The sequence below is a fragment of the Sciurus vulgaris genome (assembly GCF_902686455.1).
Source record: "Sciurus vulgaris genome assembly, chromosome: 5".
Lineage (NCBI taxonomy): Eukaryota > Metazoa > Chordata > Mammalia > Rodentia > Sciuridae > Sciurus > Sciurus vulgaris.
Window position 1 is genome coordinate 797,777 of NC_136465.1, and position 17,644 is coordinate 815,420.

Consider the following 17,644-nt stretch of genomic DNA (forward strand, 5'->3'; position numbering starts at 1 on the left):
TCAAATGAATTTGGAAGGGTTCCCTCCTTTTCTATTTCACGGAAAAATTTGAGGAGTATTGGTGTTAATTCTTCTTGGAAGGTCTTGTAGAGCTCAGCTGAGAATTCATCTGGTCCTGGGATTGGAATAGTAGGCTTTTAATGGCATATTCTATTTCACTACTTGAAATTGTTCTCTTTAAGTCATAAATGACCTCCTGATTCAGTTTATCTAGGTCATATGTCTCTAGAAATCTCTCAATATCTTCAAGTTATTGTATTTTATTGGAGTGTATATTTTCAAAAGAGTTTCTAATTATCTTCTGTATTTTACTTGTGTCTGTTGTGATATTTCCTTTTTTATCACATATTTCAGTAATGTGGGTTTTCTCTCTTCACTAGCATGGCTAGGGGTTTGTCAATTTTATTGATTTTTTTCAAAGAACCAACTTCTTGTTTTGTCAATTTTTTCAATTATTTCTTTTGTTTCAATTTCATTGATTTCAGCTCTGATTTAATTATTTCCTGTCTTCTACTGGTTTTTGGTGTTGTTTTGTTCTTCTTTACTAGGGCTTTGAGATGTAATGTTAGGTCATTTATCTGTTGACTTTTTATTCTTCTAATGAATGAGCTCCATGCAGTGAACTTTCCTCTTAGCACTTCCTTCATAGCCTCCCAGAGATTTTGGTATGTTGTATCAGTGTTCTCATTTACCTCTAAGAATTTTTTTCATTTCATCCTTAAGTTCTTCTACTATCCATTCATTATTCAATAGTGTATTATTTAGTCTCCAGGTGTTAGAGTAGTTTCTATTTTTTATTCTATTGTTGATTTCTAATTTCAGTCCATTATAATCTGAATGCAGGGTATTATCTCCGTGTTTTTGTATTTACTAGGAGTTGCTTTGTGGCATAAGATATGGTCTATTTTAGAGAATGACGATCCTTGTGTGGCCAAGAAAAAAGTGTATTTTCTTGTTGATGGATGGATATTCTGCATGTCTGTTAAGTCTAAGTTATTGATGGTATTGTTAGTTCTGTAGTTTCTTTGTTTAGTTTCTGTTTGGGAGATCTGTCCAGTGGTGAGAGAGGTGTGTTACAGTCTCCCAGTGTCATTGTGTTGTGGTCTATTTGACTCTTGAAATTGAGAGGCTTTGTTGACATACATGAATGAGGAGCTTGCGTTTTAAAGGGGAAATTACACGGTGAGTGAGTGACATCTGAATAAAGCTGTTATTTTTTTAAATCACTAGTTGCCCCCAGGCAGAGCCAGGCAGGAAGACGCACGCAGTCCTGCACACACAGATGCAGTGGGGCCAGGCGCCTGGTGGCGGGCGTGCTGACTGCCACCTGTCCCTGTTACTTTACTGGCCACCAGTGACTGACTGCAGCTCCAGGGAGAGCGGTGACTACAGAGTGTCTTAATTGTGTCACAGACGGGGTCCTGCAGGCTTCTGCTGCTTGCTCTGTTATCCCCCTATAACTTCTCATCAATTTAGTGCTCAGGACGTGGGTAATTGGTCCAAAGAAGACTGAGCAATCCAGGAGAGCCCCCAGCCACAGAGTTGCAGAGTTCTGGAATAGTCGGATCTGGAAGCGTAGAAATCCGTTCCCTCTACATTCATTCAGATCTGACGTGACAGTGCCTTTGAATGCACTGACTGCTCCTCAAGGCCACCTAGTGGCCCTCTGCCCTTCTGCTGGAGCGCTTGCTGCAGGGGCTGCCAAGGTGCCATAGGCTTCTTCCTGTCTCCTCCCCCGTCCACAGGTCCTTCCTCTGACCGCAGCGGGAGCAGTAGGTGGCGTCTCCTGAAGACGGCATTAGTGCCTATGGGACATAAAACTCCTACTCAGAAAGTGTTGAGAAGCATTCGTGAGCACCCAGGGGAGGACCCTCCTCTGTTAGGATACCCACACCTTATTTATGTGTCCCCATCTCTACACCTGTGCCAATCTGCCTATGTAAGGCATACACGCAGGAGGAGCCTGTGTATGATTCACACATACACAGTGTGTATCTGTGTGTATCCGTGTTGGCACGTGCATGCAGTTACCCACAGTAATAGGTGACACACAGTGCCCATGTGTGCAGCTGCAAATCTACACCTGAGGACGTGTGCATGTCCATGTGCCCTACAGTCAGAAGCCTGGGGATTGTGGGCGAATGACTCGGGGTCCTTGTGAGCGTCGTTTTTATAGCACAAAATGCACGCGGGAGTTCAGCACTCTAAGACTGGACTGATGGGCAGGAACCAATACCGTGAGATGTGACTTGGAGACATTCTCTTTCTGAGCAGCAGGATCTTCATTCAGTGATGACCCAGTGAGTGCACGGCCACTGGGCTCCAGTGTCCTCAGGACGGAGAATGAAGGATGGAGACCTCCAGACCCTCAGCTACAACTCCGGGGACCCCAGGACCTGCAGGGAGGAAGGATGTTGGTCTGCCTGATGCGATGCAGGGCAGGCAGGCAAGGTCCAGCCTTGGGGTCCTGGGACAGTTATGGAGGGCAGAGGGCACAGGGACCAGCTTGGCATTTCTGGCCCCCCACTTAGGCCTTTCCCCTTGGGCCATATGGAGGCATCTCTGATGGGCACCACCCACTGTCCCGGTTCTGCCTGTGGCCTGGTGGCTGCTCCACTGCCCAGGATGGGTCCTCACGTCCACATCGGGGTCGGTCTCAGGCCAGCGTGCCAGGCGCCGCCCCACCTGGCTGAGACGTGGGAGACAGCACCCCCTGCTGAAGGCCCAGTGCCCGTGGTCCTGCGGCTTTCCCCGTCCTGGCAGCGGGCAGCAGGTCCGCACTTAGTTAGCTCATTCTGGAGGTCTCGAGCTGGCGGCAGAGGGGACTCTTCAGGGTGCCCGTATGCACCTGGGTAGAGGCAGAGGTGAGCAGCACCTGTGAGCACAGGCAGGGGCACATCAGGAGGGGCGCAGCAGTGCCCACAGATGAGAGGGTCTGTGCAGGGCGTCTCCCCTGAACAGAAGGCACCTGTGTGAAGACTCGGAGATGTTCCAGAGAGGGAAGCTGTGGGTCAGTTCCGCTCCCGCCTGGGATATAGCCCTGGCTCCGCGTGGGGCCCGTGCTCGGCCGGCCAGGGAGCAGACTCTGAAGTGTGAGGCTTTGCAGGTGCTGAGGGGACAGCAGCTTCTCTCTGGATGTGAGGCAGAACACCAGGGGGTCAGAAGAGGACCAGGTGTGGTCAGGTGTGTGCTTTCAGTTCACCTCAGTGGGTGCTGGACAGGGGCAGCCAGCTGGGAGGCTCCGGCAGAGGCCGGGGATGCTTGTGGGCTGTGCTGGGTGCTCGGGCGGTGGCTCCGTGACTCTGGAGTTAGGGCTGAGAGGTGTCAGGGAGGCCGCCCTCCGTGCTTCTGCCCTGACTGGCTGTGTGGACCGAGCTGCTGCTGCGGGGAGGACGAGACGATGCCCTGCAGAGCTGGATGGACCCGAGTCCGGGCAGCCGTGCTCCCGTGACCTGCCTCAGAGGTTCGGGCTGGACCCGCTGGGCAGAGCGTGGGGAGGCCACTGGCATGTCCCGAAGCCCGCCCCAGAATCCTCCGTGCTCACGCTGGCAGCGATGCAGGGTGCCAGCTGAAACACTGGCAGGCACAGCGGTGGCAAGGGCCTCGGGGGCCTGGGCAGAGGCACCAGGCCTGGCAGGAAGAAACCAGAGACCCTGGTGAGGCTGGGTGGGTGTGGCTGCATTGTGCAAAGGGGGACATTTTCAGATCTGGACTGGACACTGGCATCTCTGAGGATAGCATGCTGGGCTTCAGCCCAGGAGCATGGCACTGGCAGGCCTGCGGGCTAAGAATGTGAGGCTGGGCCTCTTGGGCATGGACGAGTGGTATTAAAGGCATGAAAGCAGATGGCTGACCCACAGAGCCATGAGACAGACGAGCAATGGCAGCAGCATGGCCCCTGGGCCCCCGGGCTCCTGGAGGGGTCTGTTGTGTGGGCTGTGATATCAAAGCGACAGAACTGGGACAGACTCAGAAGCCATTCCCCGGGAACAGTGGAGCTGACGGGAAGGGCGGCGCTGTCCTCCTGGATCTGGGGAAGGAGGGCTCTTGGTGTTGAGCATGTGCTTTGGAGCGGACTGGCCGACTGGCAGCTGGATGCTGGCCTGCCCGGGAGCCTCGCCACAACCAAGTGGGCTTCAGGCCGCCAGTGTGCATCCACTTGGTTCTGACGAGGACTGTGTCTGGGCCGCTGCAGAGGCTGCCCTGGAAGACCTGCCCCGGGGCTCTTGGTCACTTCCAACATGGGAGCAGGTGCAGAATGGTCTGCAGGAGGAACAGGCTGATGCTGTTTTCCTCAGAGTCCAGTAAGTGATTAGCTTTCCTAAATCAAGCGCATTCTGAAGGTAAACTCTGCCCCCCAGACTCGTTCCAAAGTCAAGCACGAGCCTGGGGGCTGCCTCTGGAGAGCAGTCTGGCTGGGTGGGGACTGCAGCTCTGTGTCTGCACCGCATACTCCCCGGCCACGGGAGGAGGCTGAAGAACAGGGGTCTTCCACTTGGACCACAGCCACGTCCCCAATGGCAGACGGAGCAGGAACGCAGTGGACATAACCAGCACGTGCAGAGGGAGGCGTGTGGGACCGTTTCTCGGAGGAGATGGAGCCTCTGTGGAGGGTTGTCGTGGTCCCGCACGTGGGAGCGTGCTGCTGTGTGCTCACGTGTCAGCAGGTTCTGAAAAAACCTCGCAACGCACTGTCACAGCTGCCGGCCCACGCACGGCCTGGCCCCAGCGCGAGCCCCACGGTCTCCGTAGCCTGTGAACCGCTCTGGCCACGCCGGCCCTCCACGCACTGCTAAATGCACATGGCCAGTCGCCAGGCTGCTACAGGGTCTGTCCCCATTCCACGCTGGCCCACGATGAGTCTCCCTAAACACCTGAAGAGCAATGTCTCTGTGTGCTCCTGTAGGACACTCCAGCACGTGGGCACCAGGCCCACAGATCACAGCGTAGGCAGGAGCCAGGCCCTTGGCGGTGATGTCAGTCATGTTACAGGCTTGCCGACACAGTCACGTCATGGCGTCACGTCACACATGCACACCGTGTGGTCACGTGTCACATGGCCCTGCCGCCCCACGTGCAGGCTGCATGGTAAGCCGTCTGTGACTCGCAGCTGGTAGTCAAGCTGCCACGCTGGCATGCTGTGAGCGGGTGACGTGTGGCCTGGCTTGGACAGGCAAGTGCCTGTTTGCAAGATGGTGGCCAAGACCCTGCTGGCTGGAGAGGCACTAGCGGCCCTGGGGCTGGTCTGCCGTGGCCAGGCCTCTCCAGTTCCGTCCAGAGCTCCTGTGGAGTGGGGTGGGGTCATGAGGGCCTTGAGGTAGAGGACAGGGAGGCAGCAGTGGGGCTGCTCCCCTCAGTCTCCATCCCAGCTGGGGAGGCAGGGGAGGCAGGGCCTCTGTGCCACAGCCTCCTTGCCCCAAGCCTTCGCCTGCATCCCTTCTCAGCTAGGCTTCTGCTTGGTGCTGACCCCTGAGGTGTCCTGCTCAAGTAGAGGGAGGCCTCCTCTGCATGGTGTGCTTGCATTTGTGGCTGGGTTTGGAGAGGCCTCTGGAGAGTGGTGTCCCCACTGTGACCTTGAGATTTCCTCTGGCCTGGAGTTTTGGTCAATTGGCTGCACCTGCTTGGCCTGCTGCAGCCACTGCCTGCTGGGCATCTGAGCACAGGACACAGGAGCTGTGTCCCATCACCTGCACCTTCACCTCAGGGGGTTTGTGGGGGGGGGTGTCCAGGCTGTCCACCACGAGGCAGGAAGAGAGCACGTGTGAACACTTCTCCATGTGCAGAGCCAGGCACTCCTTTCAAGCGTGTGTGAATGGAGTCTGCTCCACAGACAGGACGCTTGAGGAGCTCACGCTGAGACATGCAGCCCTCTCCTGGGAAATAAAGTGATGCATGCAGGATGCAGTACTCAGTGGTGGAGCACTTGCCTGTCGTGGGCTAGGGCCTGGCTTCAACCACCAGCCTTGCGAGGAATAAATGGACATTTCCAAACAGCTGCACACCTCATCCAAGAAAGTGTGGGTCACACTCTTGCTGGGCACACTGTGATGCTTTGGGAATGAACTGTTTCTCTGCCTTAGTGTGGCTCTCCAGCTCACGGTCTGCACTGCACGGTCTGCACTCCAGGTCACGGTGCTGATGTGACCTCCCCGTCCCTGTCCATCAGCATGCCTTAGTGCACGCTCTCCAGCTCACGGTCCGCACTGGTGCTGATATGACCTCCCCGTCCCTGTCCATCAGCCTGCCTTAGTGTGACTCTCCTGGCTCATGGTTTGCTCTGGTGCTGACCTGACCACAGTGCCCCTCAGGCCCTCTGCCTCAGGTGTGCTTTCAGCTGGTGCTCCCTGGGGAGGGAGTAACACACTGGTCCTGCTCTGGAATTCTGTAAGGAGCATGCCCTCCCCTGCACACAGGATCCTGGGGTCAGAGGACAGTGAGCACCAAGGCTTGGAGGGTCCCTGGTATGGCAGGAGGCAGAGAATGCGGGCAGAGCCCAGCAGTTCACTAGCCCCAGCCTGGTGCCTGCCACTGGGCCCTGTGCCATGGGGGTCTTGTTCCCTTTGCTGCCAGCACTGGCTTGTCCACCCTTGAATGGGGATGAGATGGGAAATCCAAGGCTCGAGGGCCAACATTGGCATCAGGTCAGGCCCCCCAGTCCACTGGCATGCTGGGATCTGAGCCCTCGAACACGGCCCGTCACTGCTCTATGGGGGAATGAGCCACACGTTCCTGTGTGAGATGTGTGAGATCGTATTCCGTGGGGAATCGTGATTGAACTGTGGTCCTGCAGCTACTCTGTGTCCCAGTCATTTCTCAGTGTCACAGGAGCTGAGATGACGAAGGTCCCAGAGTAGGCCTTGATGCAGACATGCTCCCCGCATAGCCTCTGCTGACTCTCACTGCTGCCATCCCTGCTGGACACTGCCTACCTGGGACGCTGCTGCCTCTCCTGTCCCTTCCCTGCCCCTCCTCAGGACCACCCTGGGATCCAGACATCCTGAGGTTTGCACCTGCCTGGCTCCTCCTGCCACAAGGCAGGCTTCTGGGGCAGCCCGTGAGGAAGGCAGCCCCTGCTGGAGCGTGGGAGGACCACCACTCACTCCAGAGAAGCAACCCCAACACCTGCCCTGCCTGCTGCCCACCCGATCGCAGGAAGCTGCCCAGGTCCCACCTCCCAGAAGACCTGCTTCATCTCTGCGCCGACAGGGAGGACCTGGCCTGCGGTGCTGGCCTGCCATTGAGACAGAACTAATCGGCTTAAAGGAGGGATGTGTATTTTGGCTGACAGTTCAGGGGTTTCAGTGCATGGCTGGGGGGCCCTGTGGTTTTGTGCTGTGGTGAGGCAGAGCCCCATGGGGGAGGGATGTGGCAGAGGAGACTGCTCACCTCGGGTGGTGGGAGGTGGAGACCAGTCAGGAAGTGGCTGAGCCCAGTAACCCCTTGAGGGCTTGCCCCAGTTAGCAACCACCCCGCTCCATCTGAAGCTGCACAGCCTGCTACAGGGCCACAGGGAAGGGACTAAGCCTTCAATACCTGCTGCAGCACAGCTCCCCGGTCCTCATTCTGGGTCTACACCCGCTGGCTCACAGCACCACAGGTCTACACCTGCTGCAGCACAGCTCCCCAGTCCTCACTCTGGGTCTACACCCGCTGGCTCACAGCACCGCAGGTCTACACCTGCTGGCTCATGGGCCCTTCCCCCTCATGGTGGGTTGTCTGCACCAGCTGGCGCACACGTGCTCCTCCTCACTGAAGGGTCTTGACACCAGGAAAGATGCATGTCCTGTATTTCCGTTGGCGTGACCTAGCTCTCTACGAGGACCCTCTCCTGTTCACATTTCTCTGACTGAAGGAAGGACAGTGGATCGATGTGCAGTCAGGCTGGGTTTTGAGTGTCCACATTCCTCTGTGCAAAGTGCGTGCCTGCCTTGAGGTCCCTGCAGGACGGGCAGGCCTGATGTGTGGTCTGCACAGTGTGCTGCCTCTAGCTCCTTTCTCTGGTGCACTCTCCCTTCTCTGGGAAACCCGGGGTCACTGGCTAAACTGCAGCTCTCTGTGCGCTCTGTGGGGAGTTCATGGCTGCAGTGTGTTCCATGTCTCCTCAGGTTTCGCTGCTCTGACATCTCCTGCAGTGCCCTCTTGACACTTTGGGCTGCCTGGCCTCCTCTCCAGGACCCTGATGTGGGCAGTGGAGGCCGAGAGGGAGTGAGGGTTTGCAGTGTGGCATGGGGTTGTTACCTTCAGGAGTGTCCTGGGTGACATGGCCCAGATGTTTATTCTGGGGCTGTTTCAGCTGATAGTGGCATTGCTGCCGCAGACTGCGACCTGGAAAACAGGAAGCGGACTGACCCCACCTGCCTCCTTGTGCCAGGCTGGTGCGTCCTGCGTGTGGGAATGTGCTCAAGACCCCGGGAATGCTTTGTTGAAGATCCCAGCACGCTGAGCATCCTCGACTCATTCTGGTCGAGTCAGCTGCTTCGACCCAGGTTCACATCCCCAAGATGCTTCTGTTGGAAAGAGCGTGGACCCTCACCACTTCTCCTGATCCTCCCGGGGCTTGTGGTGGGCCTCTGTGGAGAAAGGTGGGGAGAGCGCCCCATCATGGCAAGGCGGGCCCGTGGCTAGGCTCAGCACACAGGGGGACGCTCCCTAAATCCTGCTGGAAACACGGCGATGAGGCTTACAGCATCGACACCTCGGTCTGAAGCGGCTGTCTCAGATCGCATCCCCAGAAGGTGGTGGACCACCAGCTGAGCCCACCTCCTTGCAGGCTTCTGGGAGAGCTTGATTGCGGGTTGGATCAGCAGAAGCATCAGCAGTGTGCAGTTGCTGTGAGCACGGTTTTGGACTTGGAGGGTGGACTTGAATGCGTGGGTCCTTGACGGCAAGGGTGCTGGTCAGAAGATGCGGCCTGGGCCACCTCTGAGGTCGACTGGGCAGTGCTCCTAGTTGGAGAGCAGTCCAGAGTTAGGTTGGAAGCACATGCAGGGGCACAGTGCTGTGGCAGGGAGAGGGCTGGTTGTGCCAAGGCTGAGGCTGTCCATTGTGGATGGGCAGAGCAGGTGCAGCCTGGGAACCTCCAGCACAGGTCCTGGGTGGACTTCCAGCTGCTGTTCCTATTTGAAACAGTCTGTGAGGTGCGGCTTCTGGTGTGGGACCCCTGACACTGCTTCTCTGGGTGAAGGACGCCACACTGTTTCTGTGGCCGTGTGTGTGTGCAGGGCTGCTATTGTGGACTCTACTCCTGCTGAGAGCAGGGCTCACAGGGCCTCTGCCGGTCCTCCTCTGAGTCTCCCAGGACTATGTGGGGAATGGACCCTTTGCACACTGCACCTGGGGGTCAGCTGGGGAGCATGGCCTTAGAAACGGGTCCTCTTGCTGCCTAGGCGGTCCTTGGTGTTCCCAGTTCCCATGATTTCCAGAAAGATGTGGCGTGTGCCATGGGCAGCCGGGGATGGGGTGGTGCACGTCCATGGCAGCTCTGCAGGGGGGTCAGTGCATGCAGTGGCCAGCTCTGCGGGGGTGGGGCGTGTCCCTGATGAGCTCTGGGGGTCTCTGGGAGGATGCGGTATGTCCCTGGCCAGCGCTGGGGAAGGACCAGCTTCAACTCTTCTGGTTCTGTGAGGTCGTTCCTGTGCCCATCTCCACCCTGTGGCACTGCACCCCAGGACCTCAGCCCTGGAAGGGCCTGCTCTGTGGCTCTGCTGCTGGTGTTGGGAGAGGGCAGATAGACCTCCTCCCTGTCTGGTTGGTATGCTCAGTGTCAGGACTTTGAGATCTCCGTTTCTGGGTTTGCCATTTTTGTCTTGCAGAAGGCTTGGGTCTGGCTTGGTGTTTATGCTCAAGGGTGCACAGGATCCTGGCCACCCCCCGACACAGGCGAGGTCTTGGAGAACTGGCTTCTGGCTCCCTCCCCCCACCCCATGGCCTGTGCAGGGAAGGGTTGGGCAAGTCACCACCCAGACAGGAATCATTCAGAGCCTGTTTAGTTTAGATGAGTCACTTCTTTACATGACCATCAGAGTCCTTCCCCACACCAGTCCTCTCCCCTGCCCCTGTGAGCAAAGGCCATGGTCTCTTGGTCCCTCCACCTAGGGCCCTCCTCCCTCCCACCGCCCACAAGGGCCATCCTCATGGACAGTGAATAAGAGACTTCTTCTCATTCTCATTTAGATGAGACCCTTGACATACAGCTCCCCTGAGTCCTCCAGGTGCTCCCATGAGTCCTCCAGGTGCTCCCCTGGTGTCCTCCAGCAGCTCCCATGGTGTCCTCCAGGTGCTCCCCTGGTGTCCTCCAGCAGCTCCCATGGTGTCCTCCAGGTGCTCCCCTGGTGTCCTCCAGCAGCTCCCCTGGGTCTTCCAGCAGCTCCCCTGGGTCCTCCAGATGCTCCCCTGGGTCCTCCAGGTACTCCCCTGGGTCCTCCAGCAGCTCCCCTGGTGTCCTCCAGCAGCTCCCCTGGTGTCCTGCCAGTGCTCCCCTGGTGTCCCCCAGGTGCTCCCCTGGGTCCTCCAGGTGCTCCCCTGCATCCTCCTGCAGCTCCCCTGGGTCCTCTAGGTGCTCCCCTGGGTCCTCCTGCAGCTTCACACTGATGGCTGGCTCCTTAACCCTCCCCAGCCCCGTGGTGAACATCACTGCACCTGTGTCAGAGCTGAGGGGTCCCCTGCCCAAGGCCCTGCAGGAGAGTTGAAGACAGCCGGCCCAGACACAGGTCTACCTGGTCAGAAGTCCAGTTCCCCACGCAGGGTGCACGTGTGCTTACGGGCTGTGGGGTCAGGTTACAGTGCCTCTGCCCAGGCTTCTTGGTTGGTTCCACAGAACCAACACAAAGTCACGGCCTCTTTGTAGAGGGTTCAATCCGCAGTCGTAGACTTCAGTGGTTCTACTGAAATACAGTTTACTTTTGCTCATAATTTTTGTGCCTCAAAGGGGATAGGAGATATAACAGAGTGTTAGGCAAACTAAAGGTTTAAATGTGAAATTAAATGGTAAAATATACTGTCCTTTTTCCATCTAAATAGCTTGAGTGTGCTGAGCCATGTGCAGTGATGGAAACGTATCTGACGGTGCCTGTGCCTATGACAGAGTGAGGCCATTATTTTAATACAATGTAACACATAAGACATCTGTCAGTGGTGGTTTTAAGTAAAACCTGCTGAAGTGCAAGGTCAGAATGGCTGTGTCTACCGAGGCCTCAGAGGGCTCTGGAGCCGTCCAGCTGCTCCCTGTCGGTGGAGCTGTGGTGTATGGCTGTGTGTAGTCTGCGCCGCACAGTCTGCACCCTGGCAGTAATGCTTCTCTCTGTCTGTTTTGTTGCAGAGTCACAGTGCACCCTCTGCGGGGAGCCGGAAGGTGAGTACTTCCGCCTTGTTCACCTGCTCAGGTGGGGACGCCGTGGGGGTGCAGGCTGCCTTGATGTGACGGTCGCTGGGGCTTGTTAGAGAATGCACCATTGGAAGTGTATTCTTTATGGTGTCTGATGGAAAGGAGTGAAGTGAGGCACCTGAGCACCAGGCAGGAAGAGAAGAATCGATGCACAGCCAACTGCAAGACTTTCTCTTCTTTCTTCTGTTTTTGATTTGCAAATTTTAGTTACTTTTCTCCAAACAATAGGTATCAAAACATATTTATTGGCTTTAAATGTATTACTGAAGGTGCCAGTGGTGGTCAGCATTTGGAACCAAGTGGCATTCGGCCATTGCTGGCTGTCTCTGACAGTCGACAGTATACAGAGTTTGATTTTCATGGAGTCTCACACGTCTATGACAGTTAAGAGTGCAGCTCCTGAGCTGACCATTGTTAGCTATGTTCCAAGATAGGGAAAGACTGTGCAGGGTTTTCAATGTTGCGATTTGGGAGATAAAGAATACGTGCAAACAGCTCACCCCAGGCAAACAGCTCATCCCATGCAAACAGCTCACCCCATGCAAACAGCTCACCCCATTGGCGGGGACTCCAGTTTAAGCTGGGTTCTGGTTCTGTAGTTTGCTTGCAGCAAAAAGATGCAAATTGGCTCAAAAACATGTAGCCTCAGAAGCTGGGGAGACAGCCTGGCCCTGGCCTGCCTCCCAGTACCAAAGGCCTGCAGGTGCCCCAGGAGCCCGACACTGGGGACTAGTCTGCTCAGTGCTGCAGCTTAGATCCACTCAGATCCACTCAGATCCACTTAGATCTTACCCAATAACTGAAAAACAAGAGAATGCAGGCTAACTTGGAAATTCTACCACGCGTGCTTTTCTCAACCTGGGAGGCAACTGGGGCTTCTGGCCAAGCTTTCTGAGTTCTGGGTGCCCGAGTGTGTGTACATACTTGAAGCAGCGTGATGAAGTCAGTAGCTCATGTCTTAGTGTGGTGCCTTTCCCTTTGTGCAAAGCCTCTGTGTCTGGGCCATTTCCAGGCAGCTTCTCAATGGGGTCCGTGTGTGAGGGCACGGTCCTGGAGGGTGTCCTCTCTTCTGGCGATGCCAAGGCAGCTGTGGGCTGCAAGGTCCCCAACCTGTCTTGTGTCCCTTGGCTTCTGCTCCCACAGCTTCTCCTGTCGTTCCCAGCCAGGAGCGAGAGTCCTGCTGGCTTCCCCTCTGTGTCTGTGCCCTTGGGGACAGTTCCTTGTGCTCTGTGTGAAATGCAAACTACGTGCACAGGGTATGGACGGGTCGTGCTTCTTCTCGTCTGATGTTCCTGATGTTGTGTGTCCCACCAAGGGTTGTGCGCTGCGTAAATTGTGCCCTGCTGCACACGGTTCAGGGCTGTCCTGTGTCGGTGTGGTGTGGTGAAGTATGCTGAGGAGGGGGTTTCAGGCTGCAGAGCGCTCAACATGGTGGGTGTTGGCCCATTTCTGTGAACGTCCTGGGCTATGGGGTGCAGCCAAAGTCGACCTGGTCGCCTGGTGGACCTGAGATGCCGCAGTGAACTTGTGTGCAGAGAAGTGGGTGGCCCCTGCTCGACATTCCCAGCCCCACACCCTGAGCCATCCCACCAGCATCCCCACCTGGCCACCTCGGGTGCCTGTCTCCCACCCTGGTCTAACTGCACGTCACCAACACCAGCCAGAGCCAGCTGAGCTGTGTGCCACGGGAGAGGGACCCAGTGCCCTAGAGCCTGGATCAACCTGTAGGTATTTAACAGGAGACAGACTTGACTCCATGCAGAATATCCCAGTCAGGAGAGACCATAGGGCAGGCAGGAGCGTCCAGCTGAGGTCAGGGTCTGGAGGGTGGGTTGGGGTGGTAGGGCTGGCTGCTTTTACGCCCCATCCCTCCCCATGTGACATGGTGCCTGGGGCCTCCTGGGCTCAGATACATGGGTGTAATTGCTCCAGATCAGAGAAAGCTAGAAGGGTTCTGCACGCTTGTCTTAGGTGCGCTTGTCTTAGCTGCGCTTGTCTTAGCTGCGCTTGTCTTAGCTGCGCTTGTCTTAGCTGCGCTTGTCTTTTCAGATGAATCCTCAGATGTTTTAAATCATTGAAGTGATTAGTCTGAGAGCTGGCCGGGCGCAGGAGTGGAATCTGGAATCCGCTTCTGTTCAGCCGTTTCTTTGGCAGTGTCTATTAGCCCACAGACCCCTGCTCAGGAGAGATCAGGGACAGGGGGCCTGGCGCCCAGCAGCTCAGAGCCAGCTGCACCTCCTGAGGGGCCGAGTTGAGGCACCAGGGTTTCTCTTGCTTGTAGGGAAGCTGTTAGCAGCCATGCCTCCAAGGCTGCACCCTGAGATGCGGAGAACCCCCTGCTTGCAGGCTGTACCCCGAGGTGGGGAGCGCCCCCTGCTTGCAGGCTGTACCCCGAGGTGGGGAGCACCCCCTGCTTCCAGGCTGCACCCCCTGAGGAGGGGAGCACCCCCTGCTTGCAGGCTATACCCCAAGGTGGGGAGCACCCCCTGCTTGCGGGCTGTACCCCAAGGTGGGGAGCACCCCCTGCTTGTAGGCTGCACCCCCTGAGGTGGGGAACACCCCCTGCTTGCAGGCTGCACTCTGAGGTGGGGAGCACCCCCTGCTTGCAGGCTGCACCCCCTGAGGTGGGGAGCACCCCCTGCTTGCAGGCTATACCCCAAGGTGGGGAGCACCCCCTGCTTGCGGGCTGTACCCCAAGGTGGGGAGCACCCCCTGCTTGTAGGCTGCACCCCCTGAGGTGGGGAACACCCCCTGCTTGCAGGCTGCACTCTGAGGTGGGGAGCACCCCCTGCTTGCAGGCTGCACCCCCTGAGGTGGGGAACACCCCCTGCTTGCAGGCTGCACTCTGAGGTGGGGAGCACCCCCTGCTTGCAGGCTGCACTCTGAGGTGGGGAGCACCCCTGCTGCAGGGACCCACCCTTGCTGAGGCTGCACCCCCTGAGGTGGGGAGCACCCCCTGCTTGCAGGCTGCACTCTGAGGTGGGGAGCACCCCCTGCTTGCAGGCTGCACCCCCTGAGGTGGGGAGCACCCCCTGCTTGCAGGCTGCACTCTGAGGTGGGGAGCGCCCCCTGCTTGCAGGCTGCACTCTGAGGTGGGGAGCGCCCCCTGCTTGCAGGCTGTACCCCGAGGTGGGGAGCACCCCCTGCTTCCCAGTGATGAGCTCTGCTGGAGAGGGCTAGCTCTTTGGTAAGGAGTGGATAATCAGCATCGTCGAAGAGAATGGTACCTGTGAAGTAAGGGAGTCAAGGAGGCCCATCCGTTGGAGACTGAGGCCTCAGGACTCTACAGCTGTGGCCCCTCGGGTGGCAGGACCTGTTTTTCAGGGCGCCCCAATTCCAGCTGTGTATAAAGTGTAGACCGCAAGTGTTCCACATGCACATCATTCCCCATCCGCACCGCAAGCTTCCTGAGAGCTGGAGGGCTGTTTCTATGAGGGGAGATGCTTTTGGATTTGATGTTATTTATGGGCTTTTTTCTTCTGAGTCAAAATGCAGAGGTCACCCAGCTGTGAGTCCTGGGGTGCAGGCCCACCTGAAGTATGGGGGTGTGTTGGTTGTGTGCAGACCCACCGCTGCTGCAGACACCCATCCTAAAACAGATACACAGTGGTGAGATTGCTAAGAACAATCGCAGTTGTACTATCTTGCCAGTTAAGATTTGTGTCATGTTCCTTGTGGTTACTGTTAATTTTAAACAGCAAAGTGACTGGCCATACAACCACAGAGCTACTGTTAGTTTATCTCAACACAGCAAGAATTCCTGTATCATCTATTTATTAGATGATCATCTATTTATTAGATGATCATCTATTTATTATTTATTAAAAGTTTATTTAACTTAGCGTGATATTCTCCAGCTCCATTCCTGTATCATCTGTCGGTTTGATGCAGGGAGATTATTTAAGAGTGTATGTCCTTTTCAGACTTCATTGATAGGCGTGTGATAGCTACCATTTGCTTATTAGCAAGACCACAAGAAAAAAATACAGACAGTTGGCAGGGCCGCAGATGCCAGTTCGTGGATTGTCTTTGTTTACATTTTATGGCTTAATTTTCCCTTCAGCAAATAGATTCTCTGATGTGGAAGGTGGGTAAGGCCGCCTGCAGGGCTAGAGCTCACTAAGTCCTCTCCAGAGTAGGGACAGCGTCTCAGGGCTGTGCTGCTCAGCCCACGTGAGACGCAAGATGAGCTGTTAGGATGCAGACGTGGCGAGCAGGAGTGTACTGCCAGAGCACGGGCCATGCTGGCACCTGGTGGCCTGAAACAGAGCTCCGCGGGTGCCCGAGGCTGCGCTTGGGGAGGCACAGGTGACGGGTGGGGGCACGGTGCACACTGGATTCCTGGGAAACCTGGTGGAAACTCCACTCAAAAGCAAGACGCATGTTTTCAAAACGGTCTTTAAAACTTAAGGTAAAAGATACCCATCCAAATCCATTCTTAAAAATTATTTTATTTGTTCTAATTAGTTGTACATGACAGTAGGATGCATTTATGCATTTTTGAGAGATCGTACATAAAGGGATTGTACTCGCTCATCTTTCTGGTTGTACATGTTGCAGGATCACGTGGGTCATGCAGTCATACATGAGGTCATAATGCCTGTTTCACTCTACTGTCCTTCCTACCCCCAGGCCCCTTCCCTTACCTTCACTCCCCTCTACCTAATATGAAGTAACTCTGCTCTTCCCTAGCCACCCCCTTATTGGGTGAATTAGCATCCACATATCAAAGAGAACATTCAACCTTTGGTTTTTTGGGTTTGGTTTATTTAACTTAGCATGATATTCTCCAGCTCCATTCATTTACCAGCAAATGCCAATTTCATTCTTCTTCAAGGCTGTAATATTCCATTATATATATATATATATATATAAAACCACATTTTCTTTATCCATTCACCTATTGAAGGACACCTAGCTATTGTGAGTTGAGCTGCTATAAACACTGATGTGGCTGCATCACTGTAGTATGTTGCTTTTAAGTGCTTTGGGTATAGGCCAAGGAGTGGGATAGCTGGGTCAAATGGTGGGTCCATTCCAAGTTTTCTAAGGAATCTCCATACTGCTTTCCATAATGGTTGCACCTATTTGCACTCCCACCAGCAATATATGAGTGAACCTTTTCCTCCACATCGTTGCCAACGTTTATTATTGCTTGTATTCTTGATAACTGCCATTCTGACTGAAGTGAGAGGGAATCTTAGTTTTGATTTGCATTTCTCTAATTGCTAGAGATGTTGAGCATTTTTTCATATATTTGTTGATCACTTGTATATCTTCTGTGAAGTGTCTGTCCAGTACCTTAGTCCATTTATCGATTTGTTATTTGTTTTTATGGTGTTAAGTGTTTTGAGTTTTTTATATATCCAGGAGATTAATGCTTTATCTGAGGTGTGTGTGGTAAAGATTTTCTCCCCAGTCTGTAAGCTGTCTCTTCACATTATTGATTATTTCTTTTGCTGAAAAGAACTTTTTAGTTTGAATCCATCACATTTATTGACTCTTGATTTAAATCCTTGCACTTCAGGGTCTACAGGAAGTCAGGTCCTAAGCCGACATGCTGAAGACTTGTGCTTGCTTTTTTTTTCTAGTAGTCACAGGGTCTCTGTGCTAAGTATTTCGTCCACTTTGAGTTGAGTTTTGTGCAGAGTGAGAGATAAAGGTTTAATTTCATCTCGTTACTTTATAAGCACCATTTGTTGGATAGGCTATATTTTCTACAGTGAATGTTTTCAGACCCTTTGTCTAGTGTGAGATCACTGTATTTATGTGGTTTTGTCTCTGTGTCTTCTATTATGTACCACTGGCCTACATGTCTGTTTTGGTGCCAATACCATGCTGTTTTTATTACTATAGCTCTGTAATATAGTTTAAGGTCTGGTATTGTGATGCCTCCTGCTTCACTTTTCTTGCTAAGGATTGCTTTGGCTATTCTGGGTCTCATTTTTCCAAATGAATATTACAAACAAAAACATATTAAAAAGATAGGGCAACATGATCAAGTGGGGTTCTTCCCAGGGATGCAGAGTTGGTTCAACATATGGAAATCAATAAACATAATTAATCATATCAATAGACTTAAAAACAAAAATCATATGAGCATCTCAATAGATGAAGAAAAAGCATTTGACAAAATACAGCACCCCTTCATGTTCAAAACACTAGAAACACTCGGGATAGTAGGAATATACCTCAACATTGTAAAGGCCATATATGCTAAACCCAAGGCCAACATCATACCAAATGGAGAAAAATTGAAAG

The 17,644-nt window shown here is 54.4% G+C and overlaps 1 protein-coding gene across 1 annotated transcript in view; it reads left to right on the top strand.

The window, feature by feature from the left end:
- Positions 1-17,644, top strand: part of DLGAP2 (DLG associated protein 2) — a 663,652-nt gene that overhangs the window by 451,736 nt on the left and 194,272 nt on the right. Inside the window, exon 5 of the mRNA XM_079142912.1 lies at positions 11,318-11,350. Coding sequence (XP_078999038.1) covers positions 11,318-11,350 — 33 coding nt within the window. The remainder of the gene's footprint in view (positions 1-11,317; positions 11,351-17,644) is intronic.